Source organism: Phalangium opilio, unplaced genomic scaffold (assembly GCF_054372755.1).
Source record: "Phalangium opilio isolate 3A_F unplaced genomic scaffold, DU_Popi_V2 ptg000003l_1, whole genome shotgun sequence".
Classification (NCBI taxonomy): Eukaryota; Metazoa; Arthropoda; class Arachnida; order Opiliones; family Phalangiidae; genus Phalangium; species Phalangium opilio.
In genome coordinates this window covers 5,508,265-5,531,831 of record NW_028324145.1, presented here as the reverse complement: position 1 = coordinate 5,531,831, position 23,567 = coordinate 5,508,265, and the positions used below count along the sequence as shown (strand labels likewise).

The 23,567-nt window shown below is 37.5% G+C and overlaps 1 protein-coding gene across 5 annotated transcripts in view; it reads left to right on the top strand.

Annotated features, from left to right (window-relative positions):
• The first annotated feature begins 5,516 nt into the window (after positions 1-5,516).
• The window catches only part of Snap25 (Synaptosomal-associated protein 25kDa), a 44,288-nt gene continuing 26,237 nt past the window's right edge, over positions 5,517-23,567 (top strand). For 2 of the 5 annotated variants that reach the window (XM_089837690.1, XM_089837696.1), the window contains exon 1: positions 5,517-5,776. In XM_089837690.1, the coding sequence (XP_089693816.1) occupies positions 5,669-5,776 (108 nt within the window). In that variant the 5' untranslated portion in view covers positions 5,517-5,668. The remainder of the gene's footprint in view (positions 5,777-23,567) is intronic. The other 3 variants (XM_089837687.1, XM_089837682.1, XM_089837676.1) reach the window with 3 other exon arrangements.

Sequence of the window (23,567 nt, the reverse complement as noted above, 5' to 3'; positions counted from 1 at the left end):
ACCCCTTAAATTTAACGAAGAAACTGAAAGGCAATGATTTCCAATTTAATTAAGGGGTCATCCCTAAAACATTCCAATCATAAACATAACTTGTTTAGGGTAGTCCTCCTTATTGCAAAATGTCATAGAACATTTTCGACTCAAAATTGATTTCCCAGCCATAGAAACCACTGTACTTTTCTGGTGCTCCTCCTATTTGAAGACCTTGTATATATATTAAAAAAAATTAAATAACACTTAAGCCTACTGCCTTCACTTCTCATCATAATTTGAGAGCTTCCTTGTCTGGTGGGTTTTTGCATTGAACTTGTGGCATACTAAGGCTGGTACGACTACTAAAAGTAATCTAATTTTTTTTCTAATCCCTTTGGTTCTCATACAAAAAAAAATTCGGGAAAAAAAATGGTTTATAAAGCGACAAAAGGCTCTCTTTTGGCTGTAGATTCTGACACTCTGGGACTAAGAGTCTTTGTTATAAAAACACCCTAGTGTCATTTACATATTTATCCCCTCCCCCCGAACCCTGCAGAGGGATAAAAATTATGAAGTATATTTAATTACACGCTAGATGGCGTACGCGACCTTCATATAATGATACTACACTTTCTTATAGCATAAACTGCGTAACTCCATTAAGGAATCTATGGAAAGATACGACTTAATTACTTGACACTCTCCATAACCGAAATTAATTCAATTCTCATTCTTTTGTCTCGGACTACTATACTGCTATAAGCAAAAGATAAGCAAAGGCTTAAGGGGTTCTTAGACGTACTGCATCGTGACCTTTCTCGTAACCTTTCTAAGACTAACTCGGTTGTCATTGAAGGGAAGGCCCGTTCGATATACACTTAACGCGAACTTTTGTGCCAAGTGGAGTTGGATCTCGAGAAAGATGGGTGACCCTTTTTTTTAGTCCTAACTGTATCTACGTCCTTGGGGTATTGTTAGCCAATGTTATTTATTCTTATGATGGGAAGAAAAGTGTACAAAGACTAGACACAAGTTTTCTTTTACGTGTCCGTGGCTTCGTTTCTTTCTGTTACAAAAAAACATGTCTGATATTGTGTTTGTATTTTTTTACTCTTCAATAATCTGAAATTTCGTTTTGAAAAAATATCTTTGTATGAAATTTTGACGACTGTGCGATTTCTTCTTGTAAAACAACCTTTTTTATTTGTATTTGAAAAAATAGGCTTAGCGAAGAAGGGAAAGTTTCCCGCCTTTCTTGATTACGGAGGCGGAATTTTTGTCGTTTTATACAATTTTAAAGGGGAGGGGGGTACTTAATGGAAGACTAGGTTTAAAGAACTACCATGATACAAACGTCCTAATATTCTTTTTTTTTTTTTCTTCTTCTTCTTCTTCTTAAGGACAACCAAAGGACTTACCAAAGTTCCCGGAGGTGTACTTGACCTTTTTTAACCTTATTATATGTTTAAGTTAATCCATAACCTTTGGTTGAGAACTTTAACTCGAATTAGGCTTAGATCGTGAATCAAAATTTTAGGCTTAGGGACTTAGCAAGCAACCCAAGTTTAGTCCCTAAAGTCCCTATTTTCCTTCACGGTCCTTAAATCACCGTATTTTCCAAAAACCGCGAAAGAAAAAGGGCTTTTTCACTGCAAAGCTCTCCTAGGTGTATTTGACCTTTTTGTGACCCAAGTATATGAATAAGTTAATCCGTGACCTTTGAACCCGAATCTCTCATTTAATATTCATCTTGAATCTCGCGCTTTCGTAATACGTCCCTTGAACGGAAATGGAGATGGGGTCTATCCATAAAAGCGGGGATTTTATGGGAGCTTAGCTTCCATCACCTTTTCAGGGCTTTGGAATTTCCCCATTCGCCATTATTTATTAGTAACGATATCGAATTTTCAAAATACCTAAGCTTCTAAGAGATGCGTGCCATGGATAAAATTCCAGAGAAAAGGTCCTTAAATTTAATTGGAAATTAATAAGTAATTAATTTTAAAGTATGTGTAAAATTATAGCTTACATTCCAGGCGTTGGCCGGTTGTTTGAAGGAACCGGAAACCGAGTGAAAGTTACCTTTCTGTTTAGGCCCACTAAATAGTCTTCGGGTCCACCAGTAGTCAGAATGGTGTTGTTTCTTTTAAGATATTATAGTTTTTTACAAACAAATTCAATAAAACGGTGCTTAATTAGGGGTTATTCATAAAGCTACGATTTTTATTTGTCTAGAATAAGGTGTTCTTAACAGGCTTTATAGCTAGGGGTTCGCCTTTGTCCGAACCTCGAGAAGAACTCAACCGCAAAACCTATTCTAATGAACCTTCCCCTAGTGTTACTGATATCAACCATTCAGTTTGGTTAATCAAATTCGTAAATTAACGAATTGTGACTGTGTAGATCATAAAGAACAAGCTTACAAGAAAACCACTTCATCAAATATGTTTAAGGCTAGTAGCAAAGGCACCTGGTGTTGCCCTTCACCCCGTTGGGACATTTTTATTATTTTTCGGCCCGCCATTTTGAAATATGGCGGCAATCAAAACCGAAAAGCCATAAAACCCGTTTATGGGGTATATGGAAACTGTGTACTAAATATTAAATAAATCGGTTGAAATGCATGGACGTTATTCCATAAATAAGGTTTCAATTACATTTCTGGCCGCCATTTTTGAAGATGGCGACGGATTGGAAAAATATTTCTCCGCGCTTTCCTATACTAAAAAGTAGCTCCCCTGAGAAATTTTAGCCTTCAAGGTAAAGCGGTTTGGACTGAGCGTCTATTATCAGTCAGTCAGTTGGAACTTTGACTTATGTAGATATTGATTAAATACTGTACTGTTAGTTTCAGATCATTTTAACTTCACTTTGAAATATTTAGGTCACTTTTAAAAAATACATCTTTTTCCCGGAAGTTAGTCTTTCTTTGATGATTCTATTTCTGTCTGAACCATATTGTAGGTAGGTTCACTAACCTTTTTCATTCTTACACTCACTCTCTCTCCATGTCTGACGTCACGAAGTTTAACTAACGTTTACTTAACCGGAAATATGTCATTCGCGTGTTTGCTTTAGAAGAGATTGCTCTTTTCCTGTTCTTGATATTACATTTTTATTAAAGTTTATAATAATAAAAAATATATATATATATATAACCGCTCTAGGGTTACAATACTCCTTGGTCTGTCTGAAAAGGGGGGGGGGGGTTATTGTTGACTTACGGTTCTGAGTAAAGATTTCACCTTTTCAAAATTTAAGTGCCAACTCCTTACTAAATACCTTGTCAAGATGACAGTATGAAATACTTAAAAGGCAAGGACCAGACCAGACTGGAATTTTATATTTTTTTTATTTGAAAGAACATATTAAATAATGAAAATTTCAAATTTTAATCTTGATTGTATTCACCTACAGTTTAAAAGAGCATTCGAGTATATTACGTTTTCCTACACCAACTTACGCTTTAGGCCTCTGTGAAGTAGATCATGACGTAATGTTGTGTCTTGCGCCGGAACCGTAATTAGATTAGGCACCCAAGACCTAAAACGTCATCTCCTTCACGGAGGCCTAACGCGAGTCGAGCTCTGTTTGAAGACTTAATTGCTTGTATCTTATTTAATATTGTAGATGGGTACGATATTGATTATTTTATACGCTCTTTCTAATAATAAGAAATGGAATTTATTAAAATTCTAGCTGTATCCTTGTTCTTAATTAAGAAAATTATTAATTTTCTAAAATTAATATTAATTTTCACAACATCTGTTGTTCATAGGGAAAGCTACTTTATAGGGGCAATCCAGCCCATGTTAAACCTACGAGCGCCTGTAGAAATGTTTTACAAGCAATACACAGCTGTTCTTCTGGAAAGCAATCCACCAGGGGCACATTGAAAAAAAAACTAATTTAAATTGAAAGAAACTCTTTTATTATTTTAAATTTATATTTATTTTTTTTTCTAATCCATTTGAAGTTAATGGAAAGAAAACAATTCCAACCGTAAAAAAATATTTCTTTTTTTCTTTTGTTTGGCGGATTTTGAGGGAGTACACTTTCTCTCACAGCATTTTGGACTCTGGATTTTAGTCTGGGGATAAAAAATCCATATTGGGGGGGGGAGCGAAGGAAAATAACCCTTTTTTGCCTATTCAGAAAGAGAGACGGAAGGAATTCTACGTTTTGTTATGGTTTTTAGCTTTGAGAGAAGCGAGTCTGGGCGGTACCGTATCGGGATTGGGTACGCTCTCTCTCTCTATCCCTGCATGCCCTATATCCGCGGCAAAATTCGCATTGTAGCGCGCCAAAAAATGGCCGCTGCAATACGTTCAGTTCCGCTTTTGCCTTTGCCCCAATCCCGGATAGAAAATAGTACACTAGTGCACTTTGGTTATTGCGCGAGTTAGACTCTAAAAGAGAGTGAGAGAGAGGTATAGAGAAACAACCGCGAATTTTCATTGGGTAGCTCCTCCAGTCATAGATACGAGAAATATTGATAATTATAAAAAGCGGGAAATTTTTTAGGTTAAAATCAATTATACCAGACGATAAGACTAAATTAATGGTGCACGGAGGTATCGAGATTTATATTAAAATAAAAAAAAAGAAATTAATGTCTCTGGAATATCATATCTATCTCTCAGCTTCTTACTGCTACGCCGCTCTGCTGTCTTTTCATCCGCTTGGGGTTTTTTGTCTTCCCGCCAAAAACTGTACCGTAGCGCGCGCGCGCGCCATAAATATTTCGCGCGCGTTTTTCGTTCAGTGGCGCTAGTATCGGACGCGCGCTTTTGGATTTGACGAAATCCGATTCAGTTTAGCCAGAAGCATGGCTGTTTACGGGCCTTCGCGTTCACTCGCCGGCGATACGCGTTTTCGATTACCTTATTTCGAGTCGTTAGGCTTAAGATCTTCGTCCTAAATGAACCGAGACAACGAGGAGGCCGAAAAGGCGCTCTATTTTCGATAGTAATTGGCGCGAAAGTATCTTCGATAGTATATTTTTCCCGCCATTTCATTGTTACGAAAACAACAACATCAATAACAACAACACCCTAGGATAAAAGAAAACACCTCGTTTTTAAGCCTTGGCTATTTATTCTTCGACGTAACGTTATGACGAATTCCTTTTCTTCTTCAATTAAAAAACGGATAAATTCCGTAACTTATAAATACTTCAAATAAATATCTCAAAATTAATTCTCAAAAACCAAAATTGACGACCAAATCAAGCAAAAATATTGGATATATTTTCGTAATTCGTCCATAAATTAAGTAAAAAGAAAATAAGCAAAATTAATATAAATATTTTAAGAAAAAAAAAATTGAGAGAGTTTTAAAGTTTATTAATTAACAAGTTTTTGTACAAGGATTACTACAAGAAAAAAAATAATATAATTAAATTCAAAGGTTTGCGCCTGCGTCGTTATGGAGAGTATATTTCTATATTCCAAATTTATATTATTATAAAAAGAAGAAAGAATAAATTAAAAAGTAAATAAATAAATAAAATTGCGGTGGTACAGTTTTAGCTCGGAATATACGCGAAAGTGTGAAATATAATAAGATTTGTTGTGCAACTTTACAAAAAGCCAAAAACGTGATATAAAAAAATCGGGTTTCGATACAAATTGGAATTAAACATATTTTAATCGTATTTAATTAATATAAACGCTTAAAAGAAAAAAAGTGCGCGATGGTTGCCACAGCAAAGGCCGAGGAAGGCCAAGTGCAAAAACAGGAATTTGCGGACCCTAATTCGAAAGAAGCCCTAAATGCCAGAATAGAAGATGAAACAGGAGAGGTAAGATTAAATTATAAATAAATATCAGTTATCTGCAGAACGTGATATTAAAGGGATAGACTCGCGACTGTAGTTGGCCCTCAGACGTCTACAGGGTGGTACAGATCAGACAGACAATTATATTATACATAATTATACAATTAAGTTGTTCCGTGAAATGGGATGCGACATTCTTATTTATTATTCTCTGAACCGCGCTGTCATACTGGTCTGACATGTCACATTTATCAGGCGTATCATTATGTTTCGATATTATAGCAGCTACATTTTACTTAATATTGGTGTTCGTCTGATCTGTATATTTATAATTGGTTTAATTCCCACATGACGTCATTACTTACTACTAATTAGTGAATCTCCATTATCTCTGATGGACTTACGTACGATTAATGCTGAAGCTAGTTTTATTGTGTGGGAAAGTTGATGTAGATGCTTGTTAAGATTAAGACAGGTTTTGTTACTTCGCGGCCATCTTGGTAATGGCGTCCAAGTAAAACGTTATTGACGTACATCGGAAATACTACGCTATTATTGTCATTACTTTTTTCCTTTTTTAATCTGTAAATGAACTAAGATAGATTTCATTTTAGAAGTAGGAATGGAGAACGGTTAGTATTTACTTCAGTCCGACTCATAGCCCAGTATAGAGCCCCTCCCTCCAACACGTATCGAAAAGTTTAAATTATCTTATTGGCTCACTTAAACTACGTTTTGATGACGTTGCTGACGGGGACGGCGAACAGTACGTAATTCCTTTTCACCTCTGTCGCTATGACCCGCCTCTTCTTTCATACCCACCCCTCCGTCCCGTGGAAGGGGATCCAGCACTTTGACGCGCGCCCAGACTACTCTGATCTCCATTCGTACTTCTAAAATTAAATCTATCCCTGGTTTTCCTTATCGTCAGCCAAGAATTACTTGCACGGGTACTACAGAGTGAATTAACTTTAATAACGTTCCTCTGTATTACCATTTATATTTAGATATAGTAAGATTATCATTATAGCGTAGCACTGGGGATTTTGCTAATAATACTGAAATACTTGGGAAGGGTTTACCTTTAGTCTTTGCTTTTTGTAACGCGGCGCATTTACTGTTTTATTGACCAAAAAATAACCCCGCGCGTCAGCTTCGTATATACCTAGCTAGCACCATCCTTCTCACACACACACACACGCTATATGGAGTTTAACATACACTCACCTCGGCTACTATAAGCCTGACACGCTTGGATTTTTGCAAGGTACGGGTTTTCTGATGACGTTTCACCGGCGCGCTAAGAAGTGTGGCGTTGCTTTTGCGAAACGAAATAAAGTCAAAAGGATAAGCCTAGACTAGGAGGATTGATAGCATTTACACCAGGAGGCCAGGCTATATTTTGTACTACACTTTGTAGCGTGGCTTCCTCCTGCAGTGTAAATGGTATCAATCATCCTAGTCTGAAAACTATGTATGCGTTTGCTGGCTAAAACTGCGATGGAATTCCGCACCGATTTGTATCGCCAACTTTCCATGCTTCTACAAGGATTTTTAAGATTCCCTGGCTTTTTTTTAATGGGACTCTTGAGAACTGTAAGATTTAAAGTTAAAGAAAAAAGGGTTGAATTTCTTATATTTTGTGCTTGGAATAAATGGAGGAGTTGAAATGACTTAAGAGAAGATCCGTCGCTTCTGTTGAGGTCAAATGGTGTTGGTGTAGTAACATCTGGCGTGGTTTTTTTTTTTTTTTACTTTACGTAAATGATGTCTCTTATTGGTTGGCTGCTCGTTGAATCGTTTTAGTTTTTTAGGGAGCAGTCTGCGAAATAGGAATATTTTTTAAATTAGTCCTTGACCTTAGGACCAGTGATCCCCTAGTGTCCAAAATGATAAACTGGTCCTATTTGTTTTGCTATATTAATTGGACCACAGGAAGTGTGCGATTTCCCAGACTGTTAGGGAGAGTCGGAAAAGTAACTGAGGGAATTCGAAATTTTAGACTGATATTTTAAGGGGATTTAATTTCGTAGAATATATACTGCTTTAGCACTTAAAATTTGAAATAGGAAAAATATGAGCATGAATGTTTAAGTTTGTTTTGTTATTATTTGAAAATGGAATATATTTCGACGTAGGAAAGTAAAATAGGGGCTTTCCTTGAAGATGTTGCCAAAGATGATTTAGCCATCAAATATTAAAATAGAACCGAAATATTCAATTAGCGATTTGATATTCCATTAATTGGAAATTTCAATCCTCCGTTTTACCTTATTATTATTATTTTGGATAAAATCTGTGTAACTAGCCTCGCCACGCTGATATGAGGCCACCACAACTTAGACATTTCAATCCCTCGCACCACCATACATTCCTGCAAGAAGTGATATCTAGTTTATTAGGGAGAAGGTATAAATTCGCCACGTTTCCAGCTTTATCTCTAGTCCAAACGTAGGTCCGGGGTTAATCCTCGCCTCTAAATTACAACCAGCATCTCATTGGTTGTTGAAAACTCAGAAGCGAATGACGAAAATTCCGTATTTTCCGACTGAGGAGAGGCGAAATAGCCCGGCCTCCTTTTACGTCCCCCCCCCCACTTGTATTTTGAAAGGGGGACTGGGACTAAGGCGCGCCAATACTTAGTCATCATATACCTTCTCCCCAATAAACTAGATATCACTTCTTGATTCCTTATTGTACCTATTGAATTCTCGCAATACAAGGATAACGATTGGCGAAGCTAATTTTGTTTTTAACCCATTTGAAGAACGTTTGATTTTGTTCTTCGGAATTCTCTTATATTGTGGCGAAATATTTGAACCCCTATTTTTGGCCCATTGCTCTAACTATATATCTATCTATCTTTGCGAGGGTAGGCAAGCACTGAAGACGTTTCTTTGGGAAATTCAATTACGGGATTCCCCTTTTAGCGAAAGTGTAGCCGTTTGGAAAAATCCTCCAGCGCTTTAAATCGCCTTGGTTGGTGTTCGTTGATACCCTTAGGTTTTCTTCGGGTTTTCTTCCAAACCAAGTGTTAAATTAATTCACGAACTACGAAAGAGTTGATAGGAAAATGTCTGTCTATCGACTCCACACTCCGAATTTAAAAGGGAAATTTTAAAGTGGGCGAAGATTAGGGTTAATTGGTTTTTTTTTTCGTTCGTTCCTATGAACTTTAGGCTTAATGAATGTTTTTATAGAGCAAAGTAGGCTTAGTAAGTTGGAATCTTTTTCTGACAACTAACCCTAAAGATGAACCTTCTAAAAGCTTAATTTAAATGTTTCTTTCAAATTTGTTTTATAAGTTAGGCTTAGTTCAATTTGCTGCCATTATAAATTTCGTATAAACAGTAGGCTTAATTGAAGTTTCTCCGGAACAAATAGGCTTGATGAGTTTCTGGTTTTTTTTTCTCCTTACAAATAACCCTAAACCTCAAAGTAGGCTTAGAATTCTCCCCCGCTTCCCAATAAATGGTCGAATTCGTAACCTAAATTAGGGTTAGCTTCATTTGGATCTACTAAGGCTTATCAGGAGTCAAACTGGCGTTTCGCTAAGGCTTAGTAAGGGTTGAAATGACCGCATCCACTTTTGAGTGTAATAGGATATCTGGTATTCGATTGGATGCAACGTACTCCACTACTAATTGTAACCTGACCTCCTGGTACTTGATGTTGACCCCTAAACCGTTCGGTGATCCTAAAAGGTTTAGGACTGTCATATATTATAATACCCGAAGACAACAGTTCGGTACTGTCTATTGTATTAGCCTTCATTCTTTTTTATTGCCTTAGGATGCTTATATTGGGCCTGTCTATAACTTGGGACCAAATTTGCAAGTTGCAACAACTTAGGTTTAGGCAAGCGTAGTGTATTATGAAATCCAAGCGAGTGGCGCCAGGGATCTATATATCGCTTAGCTTATCAGAGAACCTAGAGCTCTGTTTTCGTCTAAAAATTTGAATAAACCGATATTCAAAACCTCCTTATCCTTTCCTGAAAGTATGCTTAACCGAAGTTATAAATTTACTCCCCTTTTGCGCAATTGTAAATTTTAGGAAGTCCTTTATAGTTCTCGATTATACTGCTTGCGAGAATGTATGGTTATAGTTATCAGGTTGATTTATTTCTGTATAAATTAAGATAAGCGCTGTCGTAAAAGGAAAGGGTTGGAGTTTAAAACTAGACTTCAAGTTAAAAATTCATCCATCCATTTTACATTTTTTTGTTCTTTTTTTTTATATAAAAAATAATGATTAGGCCTAACCTAAATATAGTTTATGGTAATGTTTTGTTGTGGGACTTGGGTTGTTTAAATATCCCTATGAAAAAGTGAAGAGTAAATATGAATATATTTATGCAAATGTAAGTTCTAAGTAAAGGCAAGTCCCTTCTACTCCGTCTTTTAACTTGTAGATGGTTTTTTTATTATTATAATCCATCTGACAAGCTGTCTAAATATTGTGTTCAAGGGTTTAAATATAAATATTGGGTTTTCGAGTTTTAAGGAAACTTTAAATTCGGTTTGTATTTTGAATGCCAAATAAGACGACCGCGGTATAAATACGATGGTGACGTCACCAATAAGACCGTTAAGCACAGTTAGTTTCTGTCAAATTTTTACCTCTCTGAGTGACGATGGCGTCACAGTGAGGTATTACTGGACGTGTTTGTTTGTGTCTGTGTCCGTGTTCGCAGTTTGCAAATCGGAGCAAACGTGTTCGGTATAGACGTTCGCAGTTCACAAAAAGTAATATTGACTTCTACTCCATTATCATCGTTAGGGTTAAGATGTACACGGCCATCGGCTTGGGTTACGAGAAACGTCTAGCCTTCAAAAATGGAAAGGCTTCCACCAAAGGTTCACGCAATTGCGGCCTTTCTTATCATTTATTGTGAATCAATCGCCTTATATACCCTAAATTTACAAAAATCGTTAAGGTGTACGCTAGAAGTCAAACGTTTAACAATAGCTGTTTAAAATTATTTTTAGGAATAACGTTTCTTAAAACCACTTAAGGTAAATTACTGACGATTGAAATAGTTAATATAATTATATTTATTTATTTATTTGATTAATTTAAGTAAAACCTCTTAATTGAGTAGATAGCCCTCGTCTCGACTCGGAGAGTAGGTAAATTTCGGTTTCCCAACTTGTTAACTCCTAACCTGACTGAGAGAAAATGAACGTTGCTAAGTACTAAATATTTCAGTTCTGGCCTAAAAGCGCAGCTACATATACAAACAGTACCCTATACCAGAGAAAATAAAAACAAAATTATAAAGGCATACATACTAGGAAATGTTGAATTTCACCTCTCATTAAAAAAACATGTTATTAAAAAGATATTATTATTGTGTCTCGGCCTCTATAGTTGCATGGGGACTTATAGCAACCAATCATACGAAGATACACAAGAAATTTATCTTATTTCTTTTTATGTCCGACATTTCCCTGTCAATTCTTGACAAGGTTTCCGCCAACCATTTTATTTTGATCTTATATAAGTTCCCTTCCTTCATCGACTCCCGAGAAAATATTATTTGAGATACAGTTTATTTCCCTTTCCAGGAAAGCAAAAGTATATAGAATAAAAATAAAAAGTACACTTCGTTGACACTTGCTCGAGAAGCCCTCTTTGATCCCAGAATAGTGTCGACCCCCGTCTGCGTATGATTACCTTCACGACCGTGGCACCAAAGAGAATATACCAAGAGGAGCAGAAGGTTTAGCCTTTCACAGGGCTTTGGAGTAACCAGATCCGGTTTTTGTTGCTTAGCCAAGCAGCGACATCTTTTACTGGTTAAATTAGGTCGACTGCTTATTTTTGGTGTTGGCAAAGGGTTGATTTCTGGGTTGACCGTTGACGTACAAAAGGTTATTTTAAGTAGACGACACGGTCACGTGAACAACCGGAACTAGTTTCTCCAAATTCAGAGCCTATTTACAAAGTTTCCGCTCCTCTTGGTATATTCTCTTTGGTGGCATCGTGAATAGGCTCATAAAGACTAGCTCTAGTACCAAAAATTAACGTTTGGGTCGCTAGTACCATGTACTACTTTCTATAAACCTATGACGTCAAGAAGCTCTTCTCTGTGATTGGTTAGTTTTTGTAGGCGGTTGAGCGGAGGGTAGTTTAGTTTGCTTCTCAGTTTACATGGCGTCTACGGTCAAAGGCAGGGAATTGTAAATGTAGTGAACTTTTTGTTTTTATACCTCTATACTTTTGAGAAAAGCAACAGAAGTCTTCCGTCTGTATTGACCGATATTGAACCTTTTCCCCTTGTGTAAAAGTCAGCGTGTCTAGACTGCGTGATCTTTTTTGCTATCTTTAAATAAACACGAGAACCACGTCACTAAATGATTTTTTATGTTAAAGCTCAAATGTTAAATTTTAAACCTAATCTTGATTAAATTGTCCCATCTGCGCGGGAAACGTGTTTGTAGATTATAGCGAGACTGCATGACTGTTAGATTAATCGATATTCGATTCATTGACTGTGTAAATATGTATTTTATCGAAAAAAGATTTGGTGGTGCTTTATAAAGTCATGGAGGATGTATAGTAGAGGAGTAGACACTTAAGCCTTTACCATTGCATAATTAATGGAATATCTCGGAAAATTTTTACTATTCATTTCCGGGTTTTCCACATTGGTTTATTGCCTTCTGTACAACTTATATCATTATTAGTTGAAAAAGGTCGTATGCTTTACTGGAGGAGTCGATTGAGATTTAGACAACCAAGAAAGCGACTTTCCGAAGTAGCTCCAAAATATTTAACAACAAGGACCTCCTACTCCTCTATTGTATTTTCTCCATGATATAGTTGACTTGTTTTTGTTCTTTTTTCAGTAATTTTTGGAGGTAGGGTAGCTAAGCCTATTTATCGATTGGAATAAAGCTGTTTTCAGGTTTTTGAATTTATTTTAGATCTGTCTGTCTCTTGGACGAGCTTTCAGATTTACATAATATTTTTTTGATAAATATTCCTGTTATATTTATGGTTGTTTTTTACCCGCCCAGTTGTTATTGGCTAAACCTTTTACGATACAATGTTTCCATTTTTACTCTTAAATCAATACCGTCTCTTGGCTTTAATCGAATTATAGAAACTGTATATAAAGGGTTAGTCTAATAGAGATTAATTTATGATTACGATTTGCGTGTTTTCAATTTTGATATTTTTTTCCCATAATATCAAAACAGAGTGTCTTCGGTGTCTTTTACCACCTTTATATTGTGATACATTTCACAAACTATTAGAGTTGAGTCTTAAATAGAGTCAAGAAGTGATATCTAGTTTACCAGGGAGAAGTTATAAGATGCGTAAGTATTCGCGCGCCATAGTCCCAGTCCCCCTTTCAAAATACAAGGGGGGGGGGACGTAAAAGGAGGCCGGGCTATTTCGTCTCTCCTCAGTCGGAAAATACGTAGTTTTCGTCATTCGCGTCGCGCTGACATGAAGTTTTGAAGAACCAATCAGATGCTGGTTGTCATTTAGAGGCGGGGATTAACTCCGGACCTACGTTTGGACTGGAGATAAAGCTGGAAATGCGAAAATTTTATACCTTCTCCCTAATAAACTAGATATCACTTCTTGATAGAGTATAAAACGAATAGGGAGATATTTTGCTAACACATTAACATAAGTAACCGGAGCTAATTTCCCCTAACACAGATCTGTTAAACATTTATCTTATTGTGGCGATAAAGGGTGTTCCAAAATGGTTGGTGGAACTAAAGTACAGTGGTGTGTTCTATGGGCGATTTTGAGTCGAAAATGTTCTATGACATTTTACTCAAAGGACCACCGTTTACAAGTTGTGATTAGATATTTGTTTTAGGATGTCCCCCTTAATTAAATAAAACATAATTGTCTAAATCAGTTTCTTAATTAAATTTAAGTGGTCATTCGTAAATTACTCCAGTCGTAACTCTTAAACAATGGCTCTTAGTGCAAAATGTCATTACATTTTCGACTTAAAATCACCTATATAGAACTCACCGTTGCTTTGGTCCTGCCACACTCCAAACAAAACTAGAAAATGCTGGATTGGGACTTAAAAATGTCATAGAAGTTACAATTTTGACTCGAAATCGATCAAAGAATCCCCTTTAATTTCTGATAGTCCTAAGAAGAAACACCCTGAATTATGCTCCAATTTCCATTTTTTTGTATCTTACTTTTTAAAAGAGCTAGTCAGCTTCTCGTAAATTTATTAATGACTGTGGGAGGTAAATAAAACCTTTGTCTCTTGGTATACATCCCAGATCCCTCTTGTATGTTGTAACATTGGCAATCTATCCCGCCCAGTGTGAGTGCGCTCGTGACCTCTAATAGCCTCCTGATAAGACGATGGACCCCCTTTAGTCTTAGAGAGAGAACGAGAGAGATGGAGCTATTGGTATAAGAGGGAGGGAGGGACGAAGATAGTCACTTAGGAATGGGATCATACGATAGAGATGCTTTACAAGGCCTTATCTAATAGTGTAAAGTGATATTGGTCGTTATTATGGACCTTTTCTATTGTAATACTGAGAGTATCTTCGTCCCCCGCTAAAAGTATTCAAGCTTCAATCTTACAGCAGCAGCCGGAGAACGAGTATCGTTGGAAAGATCTATCGATCTTGATTTTTCAGATTCTGAATCTTAAGGGTATACGTACGGTTTGGGGAGGAAGTTAAGGATCGAAAAGGGGGACGGACAGCTTCCACACTATAGCTTGATGAATGACCATCTAAGGAATCTAGGGCCTGGAACGTTTCTCCGACGTTTTTGACCATGAGGCCACTTTTGGGTGGGATGCGGCTCTCAGCTAGGAACCCGAGAAAGGATGCTGAGCGCTGAGACGCATCCCAGAATAGGGTGGGAGGCCCGAGCTTAAAGATCGTTTTCTGATTCCAAAGACATCTGGGTTTTATTGGGCGCCATTTTAAGTAAAGTGTAACCGGAAGTAGATTAAATCTTGGAAATTTCCGTTTTTTTTTTTAAAGAATTAAGTTTTTAATGTCCTTCAAAATAGCGTAGTATATCATATACATTTTAGAGAGTTGTTTGATAGTTCTTTATGCGCTGTCACAAGTCGTTAATTTCCGAATTTGATTTGACAAACTCCTTGGTTGCTTCATACTGCTATCGTTACCAACCCTTCCCGGGGCGAAATTTATTTCGCGCTGTGGTAACTGTCCACCGTAATGGTGTGGTTTGACCCTTATTCAGGCCCACCATAATGGCGTGGTTTTGACCCTAATTCTGGTCCTCCATAATGGCGTTGTTTTACCCTAATTTGGACCCCAACGTGATTGATCAAATGTGATAACACTTTTTCCGTACTACTAATTTCACAATTGTATTTTTGGTTGTGGTTGTGGTTGTTGTTGTCCTTCACACTAAGAATATAAGAACGAGGGCTATAGGGCTTCACGACCTTATACCTCATGTTGCTCTCAAATAAACAAATAAATAAATAAATATCATTAACACTAGGGGGAAGGTTCATTAGAACTTAAGTGGTCTGGTTGAGTTCGTCCCAAGGAAGGAACGAATGCGAACCCCCTTGCCATTAAGCCTGTTAAGAACTTCCTATTCTTAACCCGTAACATTTTTAGCTTCACGATTCACCCCTTAATTAGGCATCGTTTTATTGATTTTGAAAGAAGTAAAAAACCAAGGTAGATTACAAGATTTCATTAAAAACTACACTAAATCTTGCAGATATTTGATACGTCTATGGGTACAAAGAAATTTTAGTGTTTAATGTCTACATAAACTGGAAACCTTTTCCGGTTTAATTTAAATGCCCTTAAAACACTAGGGCAACGCCGCGGGTAGCCTAGGGACGTCATACTATGATTTTCGATTATTTCCAAGTTAATTTGTTTCTGTTAGACCCTAAGAAACGGGCGGGTATACGTGTGGAAGGGGAGACCTGGAGGAATGGTCTCTAGCGGATTGAATTAACACGGAAAGTCACTCGATGCTGCCGCAATTATACCCTCTTCTATTAGACGGTGTTAGGTTTTAAGCGCATCTCTAGCAGAGAGAGAGTGAGTCTAGCTGATGAGAAACCGATCGCAGGATGTGAAAACAAATTAAACCCCATACCCTTGCATGGTTGCTTATCGCACTGTTAGTTTGTTACTGTAGGTGATGGTGTGTGTGATCTGGTCGATTGATTCCTATTTAATTACCCCTTTTAAAATAACTGACCCCCTAATTAAATTCCGTCCCAAAAGGGCGATTGGTTTATAGTTACTTAAAATCGTTTTGCTTTTTCTGGGTTTTCATTTTATATTGTAATTGACTTTGTTACTTTATAGTTGGAAAATTGATATTTCAAAATCGAATTTCCAATCTATATCTTTGTGATTATAATTATTCTGTACCGAACCCTTTTGATTTAAAATTCGTTACGCGTTTTAAACCTAAATTTCTAATTTCGTTAAAGCTTATGTGACTTTAATTGCACCTATGTTATTCCTAATTTACTAAATTTAGGGGAAAAATTTTAAGCCGATTATTTGGACTTATTAATATTTAATTGGAAAGCCGTTTGCACCTCCAATATTCTTTTAAATTGAGTTATATTTAATCTGCTTTGATTTAATCGCGTTACTGATTCGTGTACCTGATCGAAGGAAGTGTATTTACGGAGAGGTGTTTGTTTCCCTGGAGTGTCTGTTTGTCAGTCTATTGATAGTTTAAACACAAATCTCTCAGATGCACGAAACTGAGTTATTTATTACTTGGTCTAGCCGCGTCTCGGGCTTAACATTTGGTTAAAATGTTAATCACACTGTGCTTAGATCTATCGTATTTAAATAAGCTGACGTATGTGCTTTATGGCGTGAAGTCTCGTTCTCTAACGGTTAAATTCAATTCAGTTTCAACGTTAATTACGCAATGATTAAGTCATTAGAGAATTAATGATTATAATTAAGATCCCCATGGTTGTAGGTCTGGCGAACTCGGTCAGTTTACGGTCATCGGAAGACCATTGCGATTTAACTGATAGGGAAGGATTCGGGCTAAGACATTGCCTTCAATCTCGTTTTTTGGCGCCTGCGCTGTAGTCTGTTTGGGCGAAGACTGATGGCAATGTATCAACCTCCTTGTACGTCCCGATACTGAGGGTTGCCTACCCCATTTTTTACGTCTAGAGAGGGAGTATTTTGGGTTTCGCAACTTGTCTGTTTAGTATTCAATAAACGATATAAATTTAGTTATACCTTTCCCCCTGATTTTATACGATTTATGCTGAGAATATTTAGCTATAACGAAAGCATCGATCTATCCCTCTAAAATGAAGGGACATAATAATGACGTGTATAGCGTAGAGCTACATACTTTTTAGTGTTATTTTGGGGAAACTTTCTTTAGGGCTATAATAACGGTCGTTCATATGGGAGAACACTTGTTTATCTTGCCTTTAATTAAAGTTTAGTGTTCACACGTAACTAAGCCTAACTTAGTTAACAATATTTATTACAATTTCTTCATTAGCATTGTCTCTATAAATACTTGGAAAGGAAGCAACTAATACTTGGCTAAACTCCTCCCCTTTTCGGATGAAAACAGGAAATTTCCGGCTACTTGTCGATGTAGACCTACGCGCAAGCCTAAGTAAAGTTCTCCTTAAACCGGATGATCCAGTATTAGACCAGCAGGACATTAACGTTTTGCTGGGAAGAAAGAGGCCCAGGGGGAAAGGAGGTGGGAAGGAAATAGGTCTCGCGTGACGTCATGAATTGTTAACCCTAGAATTTTATCTAGTGGAAATCTGGTTGGAAACTCCGGGGTTGTCAGGAAATCGTGTCGCCCTATTTCGGGTCTGGGATAGAAAGAAGATGTTTCCGGGCCTTGGTCCCTAGTATACCATGCATTCTAAAGTTACACTAGTTATTCGAAATGTATGGACTGCGTGTAGAGTTAGGTGCATTTACCTTCTAACGTTATTCCTCTCGTGCCAACTAGCTTTTATCGAAAACACGAAACTCAATCGTCTATAATCGAGAAAGGGTTCGTGGTTAGATTTAACATTGAGTATCCATACGCCCCGGCTTCCTTTATGCTCTGAATAGTTCGCTGGTTTCACGAAAATTTAATAAAGAGACGAAAGTTTTCTTCGGAATACAGAAAAGAATTTGGTACTTCCCGTTTTACCCATGGAACACTTTTCAACCCTTCCTTTTTCTGGTTTTTATTTTTAACTACACAGGGATTCGTACAAACTTAAAAATCCATTATTTATAAGAAAAGTGAAACGTTTTTAGATAAGGCCCATTCAGAATTAATTTTGACAAAAATGTTGCGTTCACGACGGTTTAGTTGGTTCTCTCGCTTAATTAGACTGTTCACACACGTGTCAACGTAGTTCCAAGAAGTGATATCTATTTTACTAGGGAGAAGATATAAATTTGCCACATTTCTAGCTTTATCTCCAGTCCAAACGTAGGTCCGGAGTTAATCCCCGCCTCTAAATTACAACCAGCATCTCATTGGTTCTTGAAAACTCACGTCAGCGCGACGCGAATGACGAAAATTACGTATTTTCCGACTCAAGAGAGGCGAAATAGCCCGGCCTCCCTTTACATCCCCCCTTGTATTTTGAAAGGGGAATGGGACTATGGCGCGTGAATACTTAGGCATCTTATACCTTCTCCCTAACAAACTAGATATCACTTCTTGGTAGTACTACGTAAAATATTAGTGAGTGAAGTTTGAAAATTTTAAATTTTTCGTCGGACATTCATGTCGAGATGGCAGCACATTGTTACCGTCTTTTCTTTAGCCATAGCTAACTCGATCATGTCTTACTGACGCATGATCGAGTGGGCTATTCTTTAACGGACGATGTATGGAAATTTTAACGATTCTTGGGGCGCTCTGCCGCTGTATTTGTCTCATTGTGGATTTCTGCTATTTCTATATGAAAGAAGAATTTATCTCGACACTACAGTAAATTCGGAATTGTATGCAGTTCGGTTAATGACTTAGATACAAGCAATTTACCCTCCTCAAACATCTAAGCCACAATGAAGTGTATATATACATATGGTTATAGAAAAATGGGAACAAAACTGAAATTGATCCAGCATGTTGTATAGCTAGGTACGTGATTGTTTATTGCATTCCCTAAAGGGATTTGTCTACCACACCAAGCATCGTCGGAGACCCGTTCGGTGTCTGCATAGTCCAACACTTTGATTAAAGAATCCTTTACACTTGCCGCCGCAATTCCCAAGCAAATTTTGTTAGGCAAACACTATGCTGCGATGACCTTTTACCCCGGAATATAGTCTAGACTAGTTTAGGTTGTAAATCTATAGGTAAATTGGGAGTGTATACAGTACATTGCCCCTTTACGTTTTGATGGTTATTCTGTAAGCCAATTCCCAAGCGTTCTTGCAAAAGTCTGAACCAACTTTACTTGGGAACGTGGATTTAATAAATCTTGTAGGGAGTAGGGGAACTGCGTCGCTTTGTCGATACAAAAACCGCTTCGCGAATATTGTCGAAATCTAAGTTATGTTGGAAAGGATGGAGGGGACGAGAATCTGAAATATTTTAGTAAATTAAACGATTTAAGGAAAGATGTTATAAAGAGGGGGTAGTAGAAGGCTTGGATTAGGTGTTCTCGCTTTGATAGTTTACCTCTCAGCTTCCGGTGTGCACGAGCGTCATTCTCTGCCCTCTTATTGGTTGAAATACGGTGAACCGAATATTAGAAGTAAAATATAACAAATACATAGTTTTCAGGCTAGGGTGATTCATACCATTTACACAGGGAGGCCAGCCTTCAGGAAGTTCAGGTGTTACACAAAGAGGCTTGACTCACTGGTGGAGTCTAAAGCCAGGCCTCCTTGTGTAAACGGTATTATCCTCTTAGTCTGTAAGCTATGCATAAATGAAAAGAAAAGCGAGAATTTCCAAAATGCCTTGCTAAATCTGCTATACCTTCAACTCCCCTTCTTTATACTCCACCTCTTTGGTTTAGGGCAGTTACAAATTCAAAGTGTTAGGATGGTGGTACCAGAAATTGCCATATTCTAGTAAAGTAAATGAATTCTTGTCAGACGTTCGTTCGATTTGTAAACAAAGCCCAGTTCCATTAATTAACGGAAGTTCAAAGCGTAGTGATCATTTTAGCTTTGGTTCTAGTGAAACCTAACCTAATCTAACCCTAATTGGCGCGGAAATTGAAGGAAGTTTCTATATATTCTAAAAGTGCTTCCTGTATCTCTTATAGGTCCAAAGTTCAGTAATTTTGCAATAAGGATTGGGATGATTAACACTGTCTTAAGCTGTTTTGCTTAATTATTCGAACATTTGATTGTGTAATCCCAGGTATTAGGTGTCGTTTGAAAAGGAGAGCTGCATCTTTCAAACAACCAGAATTATAACCCCGCTGAATGGATTTGTATTAAGAATTGGGATAGGAGAGGACGCTATACAGGGTGTTTCTGAAAGGTCTGCAGCGGAAATTAAGGGGGATGTTCTTTGTGAGATTTTGAGTCGAAAATGTAACTTCTATCTCCATTTTTTTTGAAGCCCCGGGCCACCGTTTTCGAGTTATATGATTGGGGTGTTTTAGGAATGACCCCTTAAATAAATTATAAAATCAGCATTGTCTCAATCAGTTTCTTAATTAAATTTAAGGGGTAATCCGTAAAATACTACATCCAATCTTAACTTGAAAACGGTGGCCCGGACTTCAAAATGGAGATAGAAGTTACTTTTTCGACTCAAAATCGCCCAAAGAACACACTGCCCCTTAATTTCGGACTGACCTTGCAAAACACTATGTATTTGGCTAATTTTCTTAAACACTCATACTTAGCCTAATATTACTATCTTCGTGAAAATAGGCAAATATAACCTTGAGGAAATGCGCTTTTTAGGTTGCATTTTCGCGTTTGTGGCCTTATTCGGGGCCAATACCCTAAAAGTCAATTTCTGGGTGTATATAAGGCTGAAAATATCTGCGCTGAATGTAAATACTTGCTATTCAATTTTCACACACACACACACACACACACACACACATTTCAGTTAGGGTTAAAGGTGCGTGTGACCTTTATGGCTGACCCTTTAGAACGTTGCTGTTCTCTTTTTCGGAACAACACCTTTATTCACCGTAAACTGTCAAGAGTACATACATACATAGAAATGAGGTTGTTTTAGATATCTTGCTTTTGAAAACTCTGAAATCATAAAACCCCGGCAAAGGAGCTGCTAGGAGCTGGGGAAAGAATCGATTTTGGTTTCCAACTTCAACTCCGCTTTTCCTTATTTCGAATGGTCACGGACAGTGGTCCCACATGAGCGGGACTAGCTCGAACATGTACCTTATGTATTCCGCGTGGTACGTGTCTCAATGACCCAACCTCCATCCCTTCTGAATTCAGATGGCGCCTTTCCAACTTCAAGGGGATATTTCCCGCCTTATACCAAGTAGTGATATCTAGTTTACTAAGGAGAAGATATAAATTTGCCACATTTCTAGCTTTATCTCCAGTCCAAACGTAGGTCCGGAGTTAATCCTCGCCTCTGAATTACAACCAGCATCTCACTGGTGCTTGAAAACTCACGTCAGCGCGACGCGAATGATTACGTATTTTCCGACTGAGGAGAGGCAAAATAGACCGGCCTCCTTTTACCTCCCCCTTGTATTTTGAGAGGGGGACTGCAACTATGGCGCGGGAATACTTAGGAATCTTATAACTTCTCCCTAGTAAACTAAATATATCCCTTCTTGCTTATACTATATAGTTTTGGGAGTTCGGGATCCCAATACAAAATGAGAACCGCCGCGCTTGAGAGAGAGGGGCGAGCGAGTTTATGCGCCGTTGTACATTTTATAAGCTTCGACTTCTACTTGAACTCGCGCTCTCCTTATCGCTTTGAGAATGTTTGAGAGAATACCAACGGAAAAGGCTTAGCTGCAGTTTACCTTTGACCCCCCACGCCCTCTTCTACTTCAGCCAACTACATTGTCTGGCTGCTTAATTATTTAGCTGTCTTTATAGCCCTTAAGCTGTGTCGGGATTAATTTCGGGAAAACTGCGGCTAAGAACGATTAGTTTTACAGTTTATGGTGTGAGAAATATGTTGCGAATATTTGGAAATTGTTTTGTCTGTTTCATTCTTGGAATGGAGTGTTGAAGAATGCGTTAAATTATATTATTTAACCCTTTCAAAGGTTATAAAAGCGTTACGTTGTATAGACACCCATTTTGTTGGGGTTGGAGTTTTTTCTCCAACTATATATTTTTTTTTCACACCTTTTATTAAATTACTGCAAGGTTCTTGGCAAAGATTTTTGGGTCTTTCATTACATTGTAGAGGTTTTTTTCTCTCATCCGAGCTCTAACGTGATCGTAAACTGAGCTTATCTCAAAAACATATGGAGGAGGAAGAACCTTTAGCTCTGTGTTTTAGGTCTATTTTTTTTTATCTACGTATGATTATATGACACGTATAGCTTTTTTAAACCGAGTTTTGCGTGGCCTTGGGTGTGTGTGTATGTGTGTCTTTGTGGAGATTGGGTAGAAGAAAAACCAGTTTGGTTAGGAACTGCAGCTAAGAAACGATCCGTTACCAGCTAAAAGTAAAGTAGGGGTCAATCAATGTTTGGGAACTTAACTAAATGTTGTAGACTCCATGCATGTTCTTTGATGACAATTTCCACTCAGTTTGACCCTAAAAACACAACTGTTTTCACTCCGAACTTGCGTAAAAATCTCCGAGGTTTTACTCTTATAGACACGTAGTTATGTTATTGGGCAATCGTTGTTTCGTGTACTATTTTTTTTCCTACACCTTGCTCGCCTGAAAACAAATTCGAATCGTGCTTATAACAGAAATAAATGAGTTAAAGTTTTCGCAATCTCTTTTTACGTGTTGAAAATATGGCACGCTTTTATTCCCCGTTCTTATTCACTTAAAGTCCTATAACTGGAATCATAAGTTTATAAGATATGTTCCATAAGTATGATGCACTACCTAGAGACTTATTGAGAGCTAGGTAGATATAAAATGTACCTACCACCTTGGCACCTTCATATTACCGTAAGTTTATAAGATATGTTCCAAAAGTATGACACTTCCTATGCTTCGTAATGCTGGAGACTTACTTAGAAATAGTTCGAGAACGACGCAAGAATTGACTACAGTCCGTTTTGCAGTCCATCTTCCTATTTAGTCTGTACTTAGCCTTTGACAGCGCCAGACCAGGCGTCGCTTTACCTCGAATCTATGACCTACGTCGCTTCATGACAAGCTCCAGTTTGTAACCAGTGACAAACTTATCATGGAACGTATCTTACGAACTTGTGCTGGAATCTATTAAAATATCACTTGGACGTTTAAACTTGATAATATATTTGGGAAAGAGCCACCTTACATTGAAACCCTAGATGGGAAACGGCTTCTTATATTTACGCGGATCAATATATTCAACACTTGCTGGGAAAAGGAACCCCGAATCATGGCGGCATAGATTTCGCTCTTTTGAATTATTCAAAGGAAAACCCGAGTATATAACCCCACGCTCTATCTATTTCTTATACAAACTCCTCTGTTGATATGGTTCATGGGATATATGGTCGGTTAATGAAATGAAAAGGGGGAAGGAGACATCAACGGTAGCCTTAAATTTAAGGCAATCTAGCTTTCTCTATATTACTTATTTCTAAGTGAATAAAAAAATGGATGGATACGTATCCCATACCATCTTGAATTTGCTGAACGTATAGCTTTGATTACAGATATGACTGCTTCTTTTTGCGTTGAATTCTTAGCTTGAAACGTA